The 14,832-nt window shown below is 37.0% G+C and overlaps 1 protein-coding gene across 1 annotated transcript; it reads right to left on the bottom strand.

Moving 5' to 3' along the window:
* Nucleotides 1–359: 359 nt before the first annotated feature.
* Nucleotides 360–11,506, bottom strand: LOC140931107 (uncharacterized). The gene is made up of 2 exons (XM_073380856.1): nt 11,429–11,506; nt 360–2,904 (listed from the first exon to the last, which is right to left on the bottom strand). The coding sequence occupies exon 2, from the start codon at nt 2,880–2,882 to the stop codon at nt 1,017–1,019; it is 1,866 nt and encodes a 621-aa protein (XP_073236957.1). The 5' UTR covers nt 2,883–2,904; nt 11,429–11,506; the 3' UTR covers nt 360–1,016.
* Nucleotides 11,507–14,832: the final 3,326 nt, after the last annotated feature.

Genomic DNA, 14,832 nt, shown 5'->3' with positions numbered 1-14,832 from the left:
TGGGGGAGGGGGAGATCTACGATAAAAGTTTCCCCCCTAACCGATCCTTTGATCGCCACCAAATGACAAGAGATGACTGGGTACGAGTCAGGGTCAAACTCCGTCAGGATTGTTTTCTGTTGTTTCATTCCATTTCATAGTTCAGTCATTCAAACCAGGTTGTCGATGATAGGTTACATAAGCTTAAACGCCACTGGAAAAGTCAATTCGCGTTGCAATAAACTTTATCACTACTATTCCACTTCTTTTGATTTGTCATGTGAAAAGAAACTTTTCTGGAGATGAATTCTTGAGGACTGTCCCCAAGTTAACAAAACATAAAGAAACTCGTCATGTCCACGTCTTTTCTAGTCTTGAAATTACGCGGGAAGAGAATTGTACAAAAAAAACTTGATGTGATATTCAAGCGCATACCCTAACATTTGCTGGATACGTCGTCAAAGAGACAAAGTCAAAAGTCCTCACAGGTCCAGATATTAAAGTCACCTTATTGAGCGGCCTCTGGATTGTTAACAATCCAGAGGCAATCATGCGTTTATTAGCTCTAAACTCGATAACTTTAACTCTAGATCTTTGTTATATGGTCTTCCTAAACACCTGTTAAACAGGTTAAGACTGATACAAAACACTGCTGCACGCATTGTTACATTATGTAAGCGGTTTGACCATATCACTCCTATCCTGTTCAAACTTCATTGGTTGCCGCTGGGTTATCGCATATTTTTTAAAACTTTACTCTTAGTTTACAAATGTCTAAATGGCTTGGCACCAACTTACCTATCCGAACTTTTACGCTACACTAATAGTCCACGATTAGTTCAATACAAATCCTTCTAAAATAGGCCTGGATAGTAACGCTGACGTCAACACTTTTCCCCTCAAATCGGACCTTTTCAACTCAACCGACAAATCAAAGGTAACAAAACGACATCGGAGATAATATTCACAGTTAAAAAAGCAAAACCTTAAAAACCGAAACGAAATTAATTAACAATTCCTAAAGACCGAAGCGTTCTTCAACTTTCTGAGACATCTTCAGCTACATAACTCATATGGTTTTCATAATGTTGAAGAAGAAGGGATTCACTACTCATCACCTCTTGACAAATCCAGCAGCTGTGTTTCTGAATGATGCCTGATTGCTGGTCTTCCATACCACTGTTTCTAGTCTCTCTCTGTGACAGTGTGGTGTTTGTAAATCCTGCCCTTCTATTACTTCCTGCTCTCTTACGCTTACAATGCAAACGTTTAACCGGACGTTTGTTACTGTCACATTTAAGCGACGTTTTTCCACTGTGGACGTCTTTGTGCTTCTTAAGACTTCCTCGCTGACTAAAACACTTGCCACAGTATTTACATTTATAAGGCTTTTCTCCAGTGTGAACTCTTTGATGACTTTTTAAGCTTCCTGCCTCGCTAAAACATTTACTGCACTGTTTACATTCATAAGGCTTTTCCCCAGTGTGAACTCTTTCATGAATCCTTAAGTTTCCTGCTACACTAAAACACTTGCCACACTGTTTACATTCGAAAGGCTTTTCCCCAGTGTGAACTCTTCCATGAATCCTAAGGCTTCCTGCTGTACTAAAACACTTGCCACAATGTTTACATTCATAAGGCTCTTCCCCAGTGTGAACTCTTACATGACTGTTTAGGTTTCCTGCTCGGCTAAAACACTTGCCACACTGTTTACATTCATAAGGCTTTTCCCTTGTGTGAACTATTTCATGGCGCCTTAAGTTTCCTGCTTCGCTAAAACACTTGCCACACTGCTTACATTCGTAAGGCTTTTCCCCAGTGTGAACTCTTTCATGCCTCTTTAGGGTTCCTACTTTGCTAAAACACTTGCCACAATGATTACAGTCATAAGGCTTTTCCCCAGTGTGAACTCTTGCATGAATCCTTAGGCTTCCCGCTGTACTAAAACACTTGCCACACAGTTTACATTCATAAGGCTTTTCCCCAGTGTGAACTCTTTTATGTCTCCTTAAGTTTCCTGCTACACTAAAACACTTGTCACACTGTTTACATTCGAAAGGCTTTTCTGCAGTGTGAACTCTTCCATGCCTCCTTAGGCTTCCTGCTGTACTAAAACACTTACCACAATGTTTACAGTCATAAGGCTTTTCCCCAGTGTGAACTCTTTCATGAATCCTTAGGTCTCCTGCTCGGCTAAAACACTTTCCACACTGTTTACATTCGAAAGGCTTTTCCCCAGTGTGAACTATTTCATGCCTCCTTAGATTTCCTACTTCGCTAAAACACTTGCCACACTGTTTACAGTCATAAGGCTTTTCCGCAGTGTGAACTCTTTCATGTCTCTTTAGGTCTCTTGTTCGGCTAAAACACTTGCCACAATGTTTACAGTCATAAGGCTTTTCCCCAATGTGAACTCTTGCATGAATCCTTAGGCTTCCCGCTGTACTAAAACACTTTCCACAATGTTTACATTCATAAGGCTTTTCCCCAGTGTGAACTCTTTCATGAATCCTTAAGTTTCCTGCTACACTAAAACACTTGCCACACTGTTTACAGTCGAAAGGCTTTTCCCCAGTGTGAACTCTTCCATGAATCCTTAGGCTTCCTGCTGTACTAAAACACTTGCCACAATGTTTACATTCATAGGGTTTTTCCCCAGTGTGAACTCTTTCATGAATCCTTAAGTTTCCTGCTACACTAAAACACTTGCCACACTGTTTACATTCGAAAGACTTTTCCCCAGTGTGAACTATTTCATGGCTCCTTAGGTATCCTGCTTCGCTAAAACACTTGCGACACTGTTTACATTCATAGGGCTTTTCCCCAGTGTGAACTCTTTCATGATTCTTTAGGTGTCCAGCTCGGCTAAAACATTTCGCACACTGTTTACACTTTAAAGACATGAACTGCAGCTTCCTTTGCACCCTATCAATATAAAATAAAGACATTTTATTCTTCAACTTTCTTAAAGCATTAAATCCAGCTAGATTACTCTACTTTTCAATAACACACAAACTTTGAAATTTAAATTGCAGCTTACAATTTTGCTCTTTGCCGCTTCCAATTGTAGTTATGGGTCGGGTTGCATAAAACTTCTTAATATAAGATTGCGGCTTTTAGGTTATTGTTTCAGAACATGAGTTAAGAGCCCTCTTATCTTAAGAAGGCTTTATGCAACCTGGCCATGATCACCAGCAGAACCTTGAAACACAATAAAAACGACTAAAACAAAATATAGTTTTTTTCATGTTTTGCCATCATATGTCAGTAATTTGCCATCAAAAACTACTTTTCAGCTAAACTGCAACATCATCATCACCAGTCTTTATTTATACATGAAAACGTATCAATTTTACGTGGTCTTCCTAGGAATTGTATATAAAATTAGACTATAAAGTACTCTAAGGAACTACTTGACTATTAAGTTAAAAGTACAAAAACTTATATCATAATAAGAGTTACAATGAGTCATCCTGTATTAAGATAATCTTTCCCATGAAATGAAATATTAAAAACATTTAAACTTTATTGCCCTTCTTGGAGAGAAGAAAACAATTGACTCCTAATTCGAACTAACATGTGAAAGGAATTTCTAGAAAGTTTCCTCTTAGTGTTTACTTTTTAAGTTTTAGTGTGCACTGAGTAATACCAATTATTAATACCCAGGAGACAAGTTCTTTCTCGGGGCACTGGGGTTAGGTGGAGAAAAAAGGGGGGTTTTTCAGTGTTCGACACTAATTTTCCTGCTAACTTGCCCTGTGGGCAACTATGTCGCTAGTTTTACTTGCCGAGTGTATTTTTTGGTTGCCAAAAAAAAAATCACCAGCTCGCTTTGCTCGCAGTTTCATTGAATTTTCAATAGTTGTGCCTTCTAACTTTAATGCCTGGCATAAATCCCAGGCGAGAGGTCATACGGTACCATTGCCTGCTAACCGTAAAATATTTAAACTTTATTTCATTGTAATCAACACAGTCGTGCTTGAATGACGTTTACAATACATATGATAGGCTTTTTGTTGGGGGCTTCTTAAAGACGTTGATTGATAGAGTGCATAATACAGTCATAATTGAATCTTTGTTCTCTCTGGTTTGTTTGTCTTCACTCTTTGAGGAAATAATAAATTTGCCTATTAAAAAATTTGCCTATAAAATAGGCACTGTTGAAAAGCTTTTGCAGTTTTTCGTTGACTTGTGCATTAATATTTCGTAGCACTGTTCTTAAGGTGCGGCACCTAGGTTTTCCCGAGCAGAGTTTGCTTCAAAACACTTGAAGTGAGTTTTACTTTTAGCATGGGCCTGAATGGTAGTACGCTTAAAGGCACCGTTTCCCAATGAACAGGGAGCTAGATTTGTCAGCAATTTCGGGAAAAGAACAGCAAATTTTGCACTTCATGGTGTTCTTTTCTTCATCGTGTAAAAGCCAAGGAAAGTCGCGCTCCAATGACGTTTGGCATTTTCGATCTCGTTTGCTTTTCCCAGCAAAGACTTCTGGTTGAGATTCAGCTTTTCTCTTGTCTCCTGGTTCCTTAAGCTTTGTAGAATTTAACTGTTGTGTTGCTTGGATGTCCTCACTTTTAGTGACTGTGTCCAGTGACTTCCGCGTAAAACCAAAACGAAATAAACTCATGGTTGCTCATCAGGCCGCCATCTTTGTTTGTTTGGTAGTTCGTGGCAAGTACGTGAGAGGACTGGGTACAAACCAACCCATGATTACTTGCTCGTGAAAAAAAACATGGCGGAAAACGAAATACTCAATGTATCGGCGTAAGACCCGTCACTGTACCTGTTTTTCATTCTCCTTCTATGTTCACCTGACTAAAATTTCAAAAAAGGGATCAGGTGATTTTGCTGCAGCTGTTGGATTTTATTCTTGTCCCAGCGGCTCGAGTGTTATCCTTAACCACTTGCCCAAACGGGCAACCTGTGCAGCTTACACACTTGCCCAACGCATAATTCTACTTGCCCCGGGCAAGTGGGCAAGCGTTAGTGTCGAACACTGTTTTTCCCCTCCCAAATCCCCAGAAAGCTTGCTTGCAGGATACGGGGCAAGGTTTCACTATGAAGAGTTACTGAAACAATAACCAATAAAATAAGAGCGAAATAGAAACTGTCACATAGAGGAGGCTACTCGAGGTACTCAAGGTTGTCTCAACATGTCTAAAACTTAAACAGCAAAAACTGTACTTAAAAATTTCAACTTTTGGTAAAAAAAATATTCCAGAGTTTAGGCAAAAAACCTTATGTGACAATATCTATACAGAGCTTAATTTCATGGAGGCTGCCATACACCCTATTTAGCACAAGTAACCAATCAATAATTGTACATTATATATGATAATCAGCTTCACCACCAAATGGAAAACAAACATTCAAGATAAACTCACTAATTTGCAAAGAGTTAATTATTAATTTGGAGAAGCTTGTTTCCAGCGAGCAAAGAAAGTAGTGTCCCATAGCCCGGCGCTGGTGAATTCTGTTTTTAACTTGCCCGATGGACAAGTGATGTTTTTTGAGGAATTCGAATAACAGAAGAACTGTGAAATCAATTCTGCTAGTCAAAGCTTTTGGGGCTAGTTGAAATGACGTCTGGGCTAGTAAATACTAGCTTCAGTTTGCCCCAATGGCAAGCTGTAGAAATGATTTTCTGTGCACCCTGGTTTCCTTATTTGCTTTGTAGTAATGTAATAAATGAGTTTGGTGCGACGTTAAGTGCTTGCAGTTGAATGGGAAATGCTACCAATAGTTTTTAATGAAAGCCATTAAACTTAGTAAGGTTACTGAGGTGAGACTTACAGTGAAAAAAAAAGGAGCAAAGAAAACTTACGTACTGCAGATGACAATGATGACAATACAGAATCTATTATTCATTATTTTTATAATAAGTTAATGATTTCATACATTTCATAGGTCAAGAGAATTGGTCTAAGAAATTACCGGTATAGTGATGTACATGTACCCTGAATTTCTTCTGATTACTTCGAGTTGTTATTACTCCCTCAGTTGTTGAGAGGAGAAAACGACTCGAAGCAATCAGATGAATTTCAGGCTAATGTACATGTAGCTTTTATGCAATTTTATTTTCTCTTTCTCTAGTGAGTGATTTTGCAAGACACTTCACCAGAAACGGAAATATTATAAGTAAAACTTTCAATGTCATTTTAAAAACTTGAGGCAAAAAATATTATTAGTGAAATGACTCAACCTTCTGCTTCTGGCTCCAAATACCCACCTAGCCACTCCCTGAGTACCCTAGCCCCCCACCCCAGCTAAAAGAATGCTCAGACTTAAAAAAAGCTGATAAGTTGCTATTCTGCTACCTTTTAAATCTTCCAAATCCTTAAAAATTCAGCTGAATAACAAATACTATATAACAGGGGCAACTTTTCAAGATGCTGGGTACATGTATATGCAAAAAGTAGGTGGGGGAGGGGTGAATTTTGTCCCACCCCCCTCCTCCATAAAATGAGCCCCTGTGATTTAGAAAGAAAAGAAAGAAAGAAAAATTCTTTATTCCTCAGAAATTCAGATGTGCCAATCGTTTAAATTGACTTAAAGATTTAGCTTCTCTCATATCACAGTGGGCAGGCTGTTCCAGAGAACTGCTCCACCGTAACTGAAGCTGTTCTTCATGAAGTTAGTTTGCGGGAATGGGACAATAAATATTGGTTTGTTAACAGAGTCCCTTAGAGAGTAGCGCGTTTCATATCGTTTAACAAATTTAGAGGATAAATATCCTGGAACAAGATCATTTAAAGACTTGTAAACCATTAGGGCTTTTTGTATTTGAAACTGAGTGCTCAAGTCTTTCCAATTAAGTTGTCCAAATAAGTGGTTGGCATCAGCATCATATGTAGAAAAGGTTAGAACCTGAGCAGCATGGTTCTGAAGCTTCTGTAGCCTGTCAAAGAAAGTTTACCCAGACAATATTACAATCAATATCATTGAATTGACATTGAATGAGAGTGTTGTATATATAATGGAGAGTAGGCGTTGGAACAAAATCTCTCATTCTTTTAATTGCTCCTATCCGGGACACAACCTTTTTAGATAATTTATTGATGTGCATTTGCCACCGTAGATTTACATCAATAAAATTAATATTCCAAGCAATTTTACAGAGGCAATTTTTTCCATCAGAATATTATAATCGAGCAATTTTTTGTAAATTTTGGAATAACCCACTTAATTTTTGCAATTTCACAAACTGAAACTTAAGGTATTAGATCTGCTAAGAACCATTCCATTTGAAAATTTTATTTCTCAAAATTCTAGCAAAGAATTTGGCAAATTAAAAATTACAGAGGTCTATCAAGCGAGAGCTGAGCTTTCAGAAAATTGATATTTGAGGTGTCAGTTTTCACAGCTAAGGTGTGATTTCTGATTTATATTGCTGGCTCAAAAATTCAATAATTCCATATTTCTGGCTTTCTCTTGATAGCTAGGAATAAAAAAAAATTGGAACTGACTTATAATTAGATTATTCATTTACCTTTAAATTCTCGGCAGTAGCCAGTAAATTTTTCCTGAGACATAGAGGTGGAAATTTTTTTGTAATGCCCTGTCACTTCACGCTGCCAAAAAAATTCCAAAATATTCCAGGAATAGCCAGGAATTTAATACATCTTTCCTTGACATCGTGTGAATAAACCTGGCAAGTTTTAGCACGGTATTATTAATCATCATCTTTTTACATCAATTTGTTTTGAGTGCGGTCCAACGCAGCCGCAGAATTGCCCTTCATTAGCCCATAATTTTCGTTGCGCTGCGCTGTTTTCTTAGTCGTCATCTTGAATTCTTACGAGAAAACCGCTGTTCTTAATATTTGTTGTGACACTGACCCAATTGTAGCATGGAAAGTGGCGAGAAAAAGGGTAAATCTTTGTTTGAATTCGTTATGTGACGTAGTCTTAATACGGCTTCATAAACAATGTTTTAGCCTTAGCAACGTGCTAATTTGCATAATAGGTCACTTAACTACAGCCTTATCTGTCATCGACATTGCAAGGATCATATATCTAAGGTTTCTCTAGAAGGCTTTTTATAGCCATAGAAATGATTTAGAAATATCAAAATAATCATACTTTATTTGGGAAAGCAGAATGTAAGCGAATTTTGCTGTAAGTTTGCCCTGACTTACTTAAAACTCATAATGCTTTATCACGTGTCAGGTTGTGAAAATTGCAATATAATTCCAAAATAGTGCTCTCAGATACCAACTTTGGCCTTTGTTTTCTTGGCTTCTATTCAATGAAAATGCTTCATTTTTGGAATTTGAGTTCAGGTTAAAGAGTACATTTCAAGTAAGCCATTTTATAAGCATGATCAGTTTTTGACTTTATGGCAGTTCTGATACCTTAAACAAATTTAAGGTACATGTATTTTAAGCTTTTACGACAACAATAGAACATTTATGCAACTTCCTGATACTTAATTTGGAATGAAACAAATGAAACTTCAACTGTAAGGTTGGGACCTAACTGCCTGTCCATCCAATGAGTTAAACTTACAGGTTAGGGTGGATTGGCAAAAAGATCATGGCTACTCCCCTACAGGTCAGTAGGTCAGGTGCAAATCTCTTGTTACGCATGGTGCTGCCGTGTGCATTGCTACAAATTTGGTGTGTACAAAAAGAATTACGAGAAAAGGCTAGTGCATGCACTTGCCACTCTGCAGACTGGGTCATGCTTCATTTACCATTTTTTAAGTCTCCATTCAAGAGACTGTCATGCTATTAATCTTTTTCAAAAGCTCTAAAATTTTTCACATCAACTGATGTCCAAATATAATAGCCCAGTTTTTTAACTCAAGACTGATTTAAATATAGAAAAAAACCCTATTACTGCGCTTTTCACAAACATGCGAATTCTGAAGTTCAAAAGCCAACTGATGATTGCGTTTTTCGCTGCCGTCAATCATCTTAACGGACCTCTTAGGAAACAAAACTTACTTAAACGGGTTCAAAAGCTCAAGGTTTGTGATTTGTGATTGGTGGATTTCGATCCGTTTTGCGTGTTTCTGTGTTTCAAGGTTCGTTGCTTGTGATCGTAATTATGATTGATGGCAGCGAAAAAAGCAATTGTGAAGGCGGCTTTTGAACTTTAGAGTTCGCATGTTTGTGAAAAGTGCAGTAAACCCTAAAAAGAAGCTAATCATATCGAACCTTAATCACTATTTTAGTGCTTAACCCCATTCAGCACTATCAGTACTCGGTAAATTACCATTTCTTGGTGTCCATGGCAAGTTTTGGGGACTCAAAATGTTTTCCCATAATCATTTCGCTGAAAAATACTTAAAATATGCCCAAATAAATAGCAACAGTACCCATTTGTGTTCCTGTAGACAGTAACTTTGAGAGAATCAAGGCCAAAAGTGTCCAAAAAATGCAATTTTGTTATGTCCGCAGAGAGGGTGGGTATAGAAGGTTACGGTATATTTGTGCTTTTCGCCTCATACTGTGGAAACTAATCAATCCAATGTCTCGGGAGGGGCCTAAACTTAAGTCCTCATTGATCATTTCTCACTGCAGGTCAGTTTTGTTGCTTTTAACTACGGTGAACTGGTGTCTGCTATTTTTATGAAACTTCCGTTACTGATCTGAGGGCAGATCTCAAATGGCCTAGAAATAAATATTGCGAATGATTTATATCAGGTAAATATTACTTAAGTTTGCTCTTTTCGATACGCAATACATAAAATGAAGAGCAAAAGCCTGTGGAAAGAAATTGCATCTCACAATAGCAGGATTTAGCGTGAACAGTTAAGGTTGTAACTTCCGTTACTAAGATTACACTAGGAAAAAATGAAAAGAGGATCGTGCTGATTTTTGTGGTGACGGAGGAGCTACTGAGGATTATTATGGAGTATGTTTGATTTTCCTAGTTATTAATTTCACTTCAAGATGTAACAGAAAAGGTAGAATTTTAACTTCCGTTACTGTAACTTCCATTACCAGGAATTTGTCTGGCCTCTTAAAACATGGGATAAAGGTCAGGTAAATTTCAGCAAATGCTGTCACACGATCGCCCCATCAAATAACTCAAGCCTGGATAACATCTGGTGAAGATTTCGTAATAAGTAACCCTCATACGTGTTCCATTGGTGAGATACCTCTCTGTCAAGTGTGATAAGGGAATTTTAGCTGAGTTTATGGTTCGCAGAGAATTTTTGCATAGTTTAAAGAAGTTTATTATCCTTTGAAGTATTTCTAGGCAATTTGAGAATACAAGATGAAAATGGGACAGGCTTCTTGATCATTTTAATTTTTTTTTTTTAAAGTAACGGAGGTTACACAAAACAGGAAGTGGATTATCTAAAGCTGTTTCTGCTAGTTCACCCTCTTTTCTGTGAATAGACTTTACAATATTCATGTACTACAATTCTTGTATAAATTCTAACAGATTACCATGTATTTATTAATTTTTTTTCCTTCAATTCAATCTATTTTGCTCATTTTCTTCTTTTTAGCCTCGTTCCACCCAAAAATTCCAAAATTTCCTCCAAAATTGTTAAGCATTAATTCAATTCAATAGAATAAGTCATATGCATCGTTATTTAAGACAGTCTGTAATCCCAAAAGTGAGTAGTTGGAAGAAAAATGAAATATTACCTTCCTTCTGTAACATCCGTTACCGAAACTTATTTGATAATCACTCGTTTTCTACTGGATCACATGTTTCCAAACTATAATACAGGTAAACAACACTTTCTTTCCTACACATTTAGCGAAACAATGTTTAGTCTGACGGCTATTTTAAAGAAAAAACATTAAAAAAAACGCAGCAATTTTAAATTCTCAATATTTTGTTACGTCAGATCAAAGTACACCATGGCAGAACAACTTGACTTTTTCATTCCTTGAGCCACTGACTTGACTCAAATGTAAAACGCAGACCTTAGCCTGCCACGGATTTCATTTTAAACATTTTAGAGTACACTAAATTGAAAAAAACATAGATATGATGCAACACTGTGCTGTTTCAAGCCATACAAAATATCACACTATATGCTATTAAATAACAGGCTATAACTTTTTATAGATAAAAGATATGTTGACCAAATTTTGGTTTCTCACCCTTCAATAATATATCTTTCGGTTAAACTAACTACTTGTCTGATTTGTTGACCTTCGATTTTTCGAAAATCCTTGGCACATTTTACCCACTTAACGTGGAATGAGTGACTTAACTCTAATAAGAAACTATCCAAATTAATCCTTAATTGGACAGTTCGCAAAAATTAAAGGATAATACACAATATCGAATTAGCTAACAGCTATATAATTAGCTAAATTATAAAGCAGCTCAAATCGCCCGCCAGAGGGCAGCTGGGCGCTGTCATTTAACTCTTTTAGGTGGGCCAAAAACTCATGCATCCTTTCTGCTGTGTCAATCAATATTGTCATTAACCCATTGTAATATGTATACATCATGCACTAAAATGCCTTTCTTACCTTTGGTAGGTTTCAGCGCTGTTACTTTGATCAACACAAAAGACCCCTGAGAACAAAGTAAGCTGATCGTTGTGATCGTTTATGTTACCGTACATGAAAATACATGAAGTACCTACTCAGGAATTAGTACTCAGACCAGCTCGGACAGTGGTAAAAATCTTAGGCACGTACAAGTTACACGTTTTATGGAGGAAATGTCGTACGTGTTCGCGTTCACTTTTTTTCACTGCCGCTCAATTTCACCTTGCATTGTTGGCCGCTAGCATTTCTCATTTTTGTCACCGCCGCAACAACATTTTCCTGTTGTTCTTCCAACAAAAAGTGTCTCCTTTGTTTTTTTTATCTCTCGCTCTAGATCTCTGTCGTCCTTTTCTCGTTGAGCTTCGCTAGCTTGCCGCCTACTTTCTCTTTTTCTCTGTCTTTCTCTTGCTCTATATTCCAAATTTGTGGACATGACAATTAATCTAAGCCTAATACTTTAGAAAACACAGATACAGAGACAATTTCCCCATTCCGTTTTTGTCCTCATTTACTCTTTAGTTGTCTCAGACGCGGGTGGCTATGCGATTTCCCGCCAAAATATTCTCGTGTTTGCATTTTGGTTGCCATACCTGTTCACCTGTTGATTGAGTTATTTTACACTGGTTTGCCTGTGGTGCGGACGGACGGACGGTCGGGCGGTCGGTCGGTGTACGCGCAAGAGCTCCCCTAAAATTTCTAACACGAATTGTGAAGGATGTTGTCAGTTAATGCCATGGAATAATCCTCACAGATGATATACTGACAAGTTAAACACTGGCAAAATTTGATAAGATAAAGTTATCATATAAATAACCATCCGACTAATCTACATAGTTTAGCCTAATGTTGGTAACTAGACCAAATTATATATTAATTGAGGACATAAATACGCCAAGTGTTGTTGTAATATGGTCAACAAAAAAATAAATACATCGTTGATGGGCCATTCACTATTATAGGGCCAACCCACATATTAAATTGGACAAATACAATACGTAACACACTATGTAATGAAAACACCGTCAGAAGTAAATCAGATACATGTAGACCAATTCTGAGGATCATATCGGGGATCATCTGGCCAGTGATAGACTAACTCCGTTGGGTGTTATTACAAAATTCTCCCTGAAATATCAGCCATAAAATCCTTTATTGACCGTTCAAAACGGAACGGAAACCCAGAAGCCACGTTGTATTGATTTAAGACAGGATCTTCTTTTTACGTCATTATCGGTTTCTATAGCTGAAGCGCAAAATTTTAATTGCGTGACGAACAGCTTTTCTCGTTTTCAAGCAGATGCAGAAGAACTGGATATTTTATTTTATCAAAATCTTATAATAAGGCCGTAAGCTATCTTTTCGTAAAATTGCCGTTTTGGCCGGGTATAGAGTATCCCTTTAAACTGCTTAGTATATGTTTTGTATGAAATTCTGTAGTCGAGGTCTTGTCGAGTGAAGTGTGCATACGTTTTTCTTTATGTGACTGAAAAATTTGATAAACCATGTAAGCTAAATGGAAGTTTATAAATGTAACCATCACTGAAAATGACCTTAATATGGCTTTAAGGTATTTACCTTGTTAAACGATTTTGAAACCATCTCGCATTTTTATTGATCTCAATCACCGACCACTATTTCGGTCAATTTCCGGTTATCCTCGTCGTATTTCTGTAGTGATGACGAGCTGATTTTTTTGTGCTGTTTGAAACAACGAGTTCTCAAGCCTGTAAGTAAGTTTTGAGACCTCCAAAACCTTTCAACGTTTAAATTGTTTTTTTCTTAATCCAACTCGGCCGCAGTTTTCTTATGTTTGTTTGTCTTCTTGGTGAGAAGTGACCCGCATTAGCCTTGCTTTTGCGCAAAAACAAGCGCTCGTCCTAGGCCGCCCGGGAATACGAAACTCGCCTATTTCAAAACTGGTCATGCTACGGCAAGCAAAATTACAAGTACTCATCATTTTCAACATCTGGGCATATTGAATATCGACGCAATGACCTAATCTGACGTCATATTAATGAATTTTCTCAAAGTACAATTAAGCGAAAAATACCTGAATACTAAGGTATTTGATAAAATCAACAAGTTCGCTAACATATAATAAATAACCTTTAACAATAGCAGTGATGTCATGATGGCGTCATCTATTACTGAAAAGGGACTGAAAGCATCCGCCATCTTAGAGCCGCTACTTTGAATTACTTAAAACCCACATACATCGAGGAATTTTTAATATGAAACTTGATCTGAGTATTAAAGGATGCACAGGAAGCAAAAAAAATCTACAAAATATGCAATTCCGGGAGAAATGAACACTGTTGAAAATTAAACTCAGCATGTTCCATTCGGTCATGTTTTTTTCTCAAACTAGTCACTACAAAGAGACTTTTGTTCTTAGGCCATCGTAGTTTGATCAATGATAAAACACAAACAGCGGTGATAAACATTTTGAGTTTTTGCAATTCTTTAAACTTGACGTTTCGTATGCTATTCAACATACATTTTCAAAAGTGATCATAAGTGTCCGTTAAAGCAAATGACGAAACTACATATTTTTTACAAGAGGTCTGGAAATGAGAATAAGAATTTAAAAATTCTTAACAGTAATGAATACAAAATTTAGGCAACAGCTTTTCACTGCTGATGTTGACATTAAAAGCTGGCTTAAGGCCTTGTATAAACAAAATAAATCATGACAAAATAGACAAAAATGTTTCTTTTAATGATAATCTGTTTTGTCAGATGCTAAGATTTCAAAACTGATCCCATTTAATGTTATGTCCGGTGGTAGGAACTTCATGGTCAACAATAACTGAAGAGTGATCTTAGCATCTGTAATTTTTTAATATATATTCTCGTCACTTGCTTTAATGGTCACTTAAGATCTCTTTGAAAAAGTATGCTGAATAGTCAAGTTTACAAAAATGCGAAAACTCACAATGTTTATCACCGCTGTTTGTGTTTTATTTTAGTCACTACAAAGCCTGGATTTCATCAACAGCGACAATAACTTTAATAAGATAATGCTAATGTAAATGTAATATCATAATTCCATTGGTAAGAATATAATTAAAACCTATTTTCTAGAAAAAAAAAAGTGCAAATTGTGAAAAACATGGCTGACAAAACTTGATTCCTATGGTAACGTCAATGTTGACGTCCATGTCACGACCACTTTAAATTAAAATGTTCGCAGATAATTTTTAGGAAAAGTCGCTAAATTTGGTGGTCATATATAGACGGGGGTGAATAGAGGTATGTAGATCCGCCGAACCGTTATGATTTATTAACCTAATTATATAGCTGTTAGTTAATCCGATATTGTCAGCAAAGCTATTATTAGGAACTTTAAGATCCAACGACGCGGACGGCAAAGGGAACGCCAA

Source organism: Porites lutea, chromosome 3 (assembly GCF_958299795.1).
Source record: "Porites lutea chromosome 3, jaPorLute2.1, whole genome shotgun sequence".
Taxonomy (NCBI): Eukaryota; Metazoa; Cnidaria; class Anthozoa; order Scleractinia; family Poritidae; genus Porites; species Porites lutea.
This window is presented reverse-complemented; position numbering and strand designations above follow the sequence as displayed.

Coding starts and splice junctions, on each gene's coding strand:
- LOC140931107 (XM_073380856.1), bottom strand. CDS start 2,882: ATGTCTTTAAAGTGTAAACAGTGTGCGAAATGTTTTAGCCGAGCTGGA.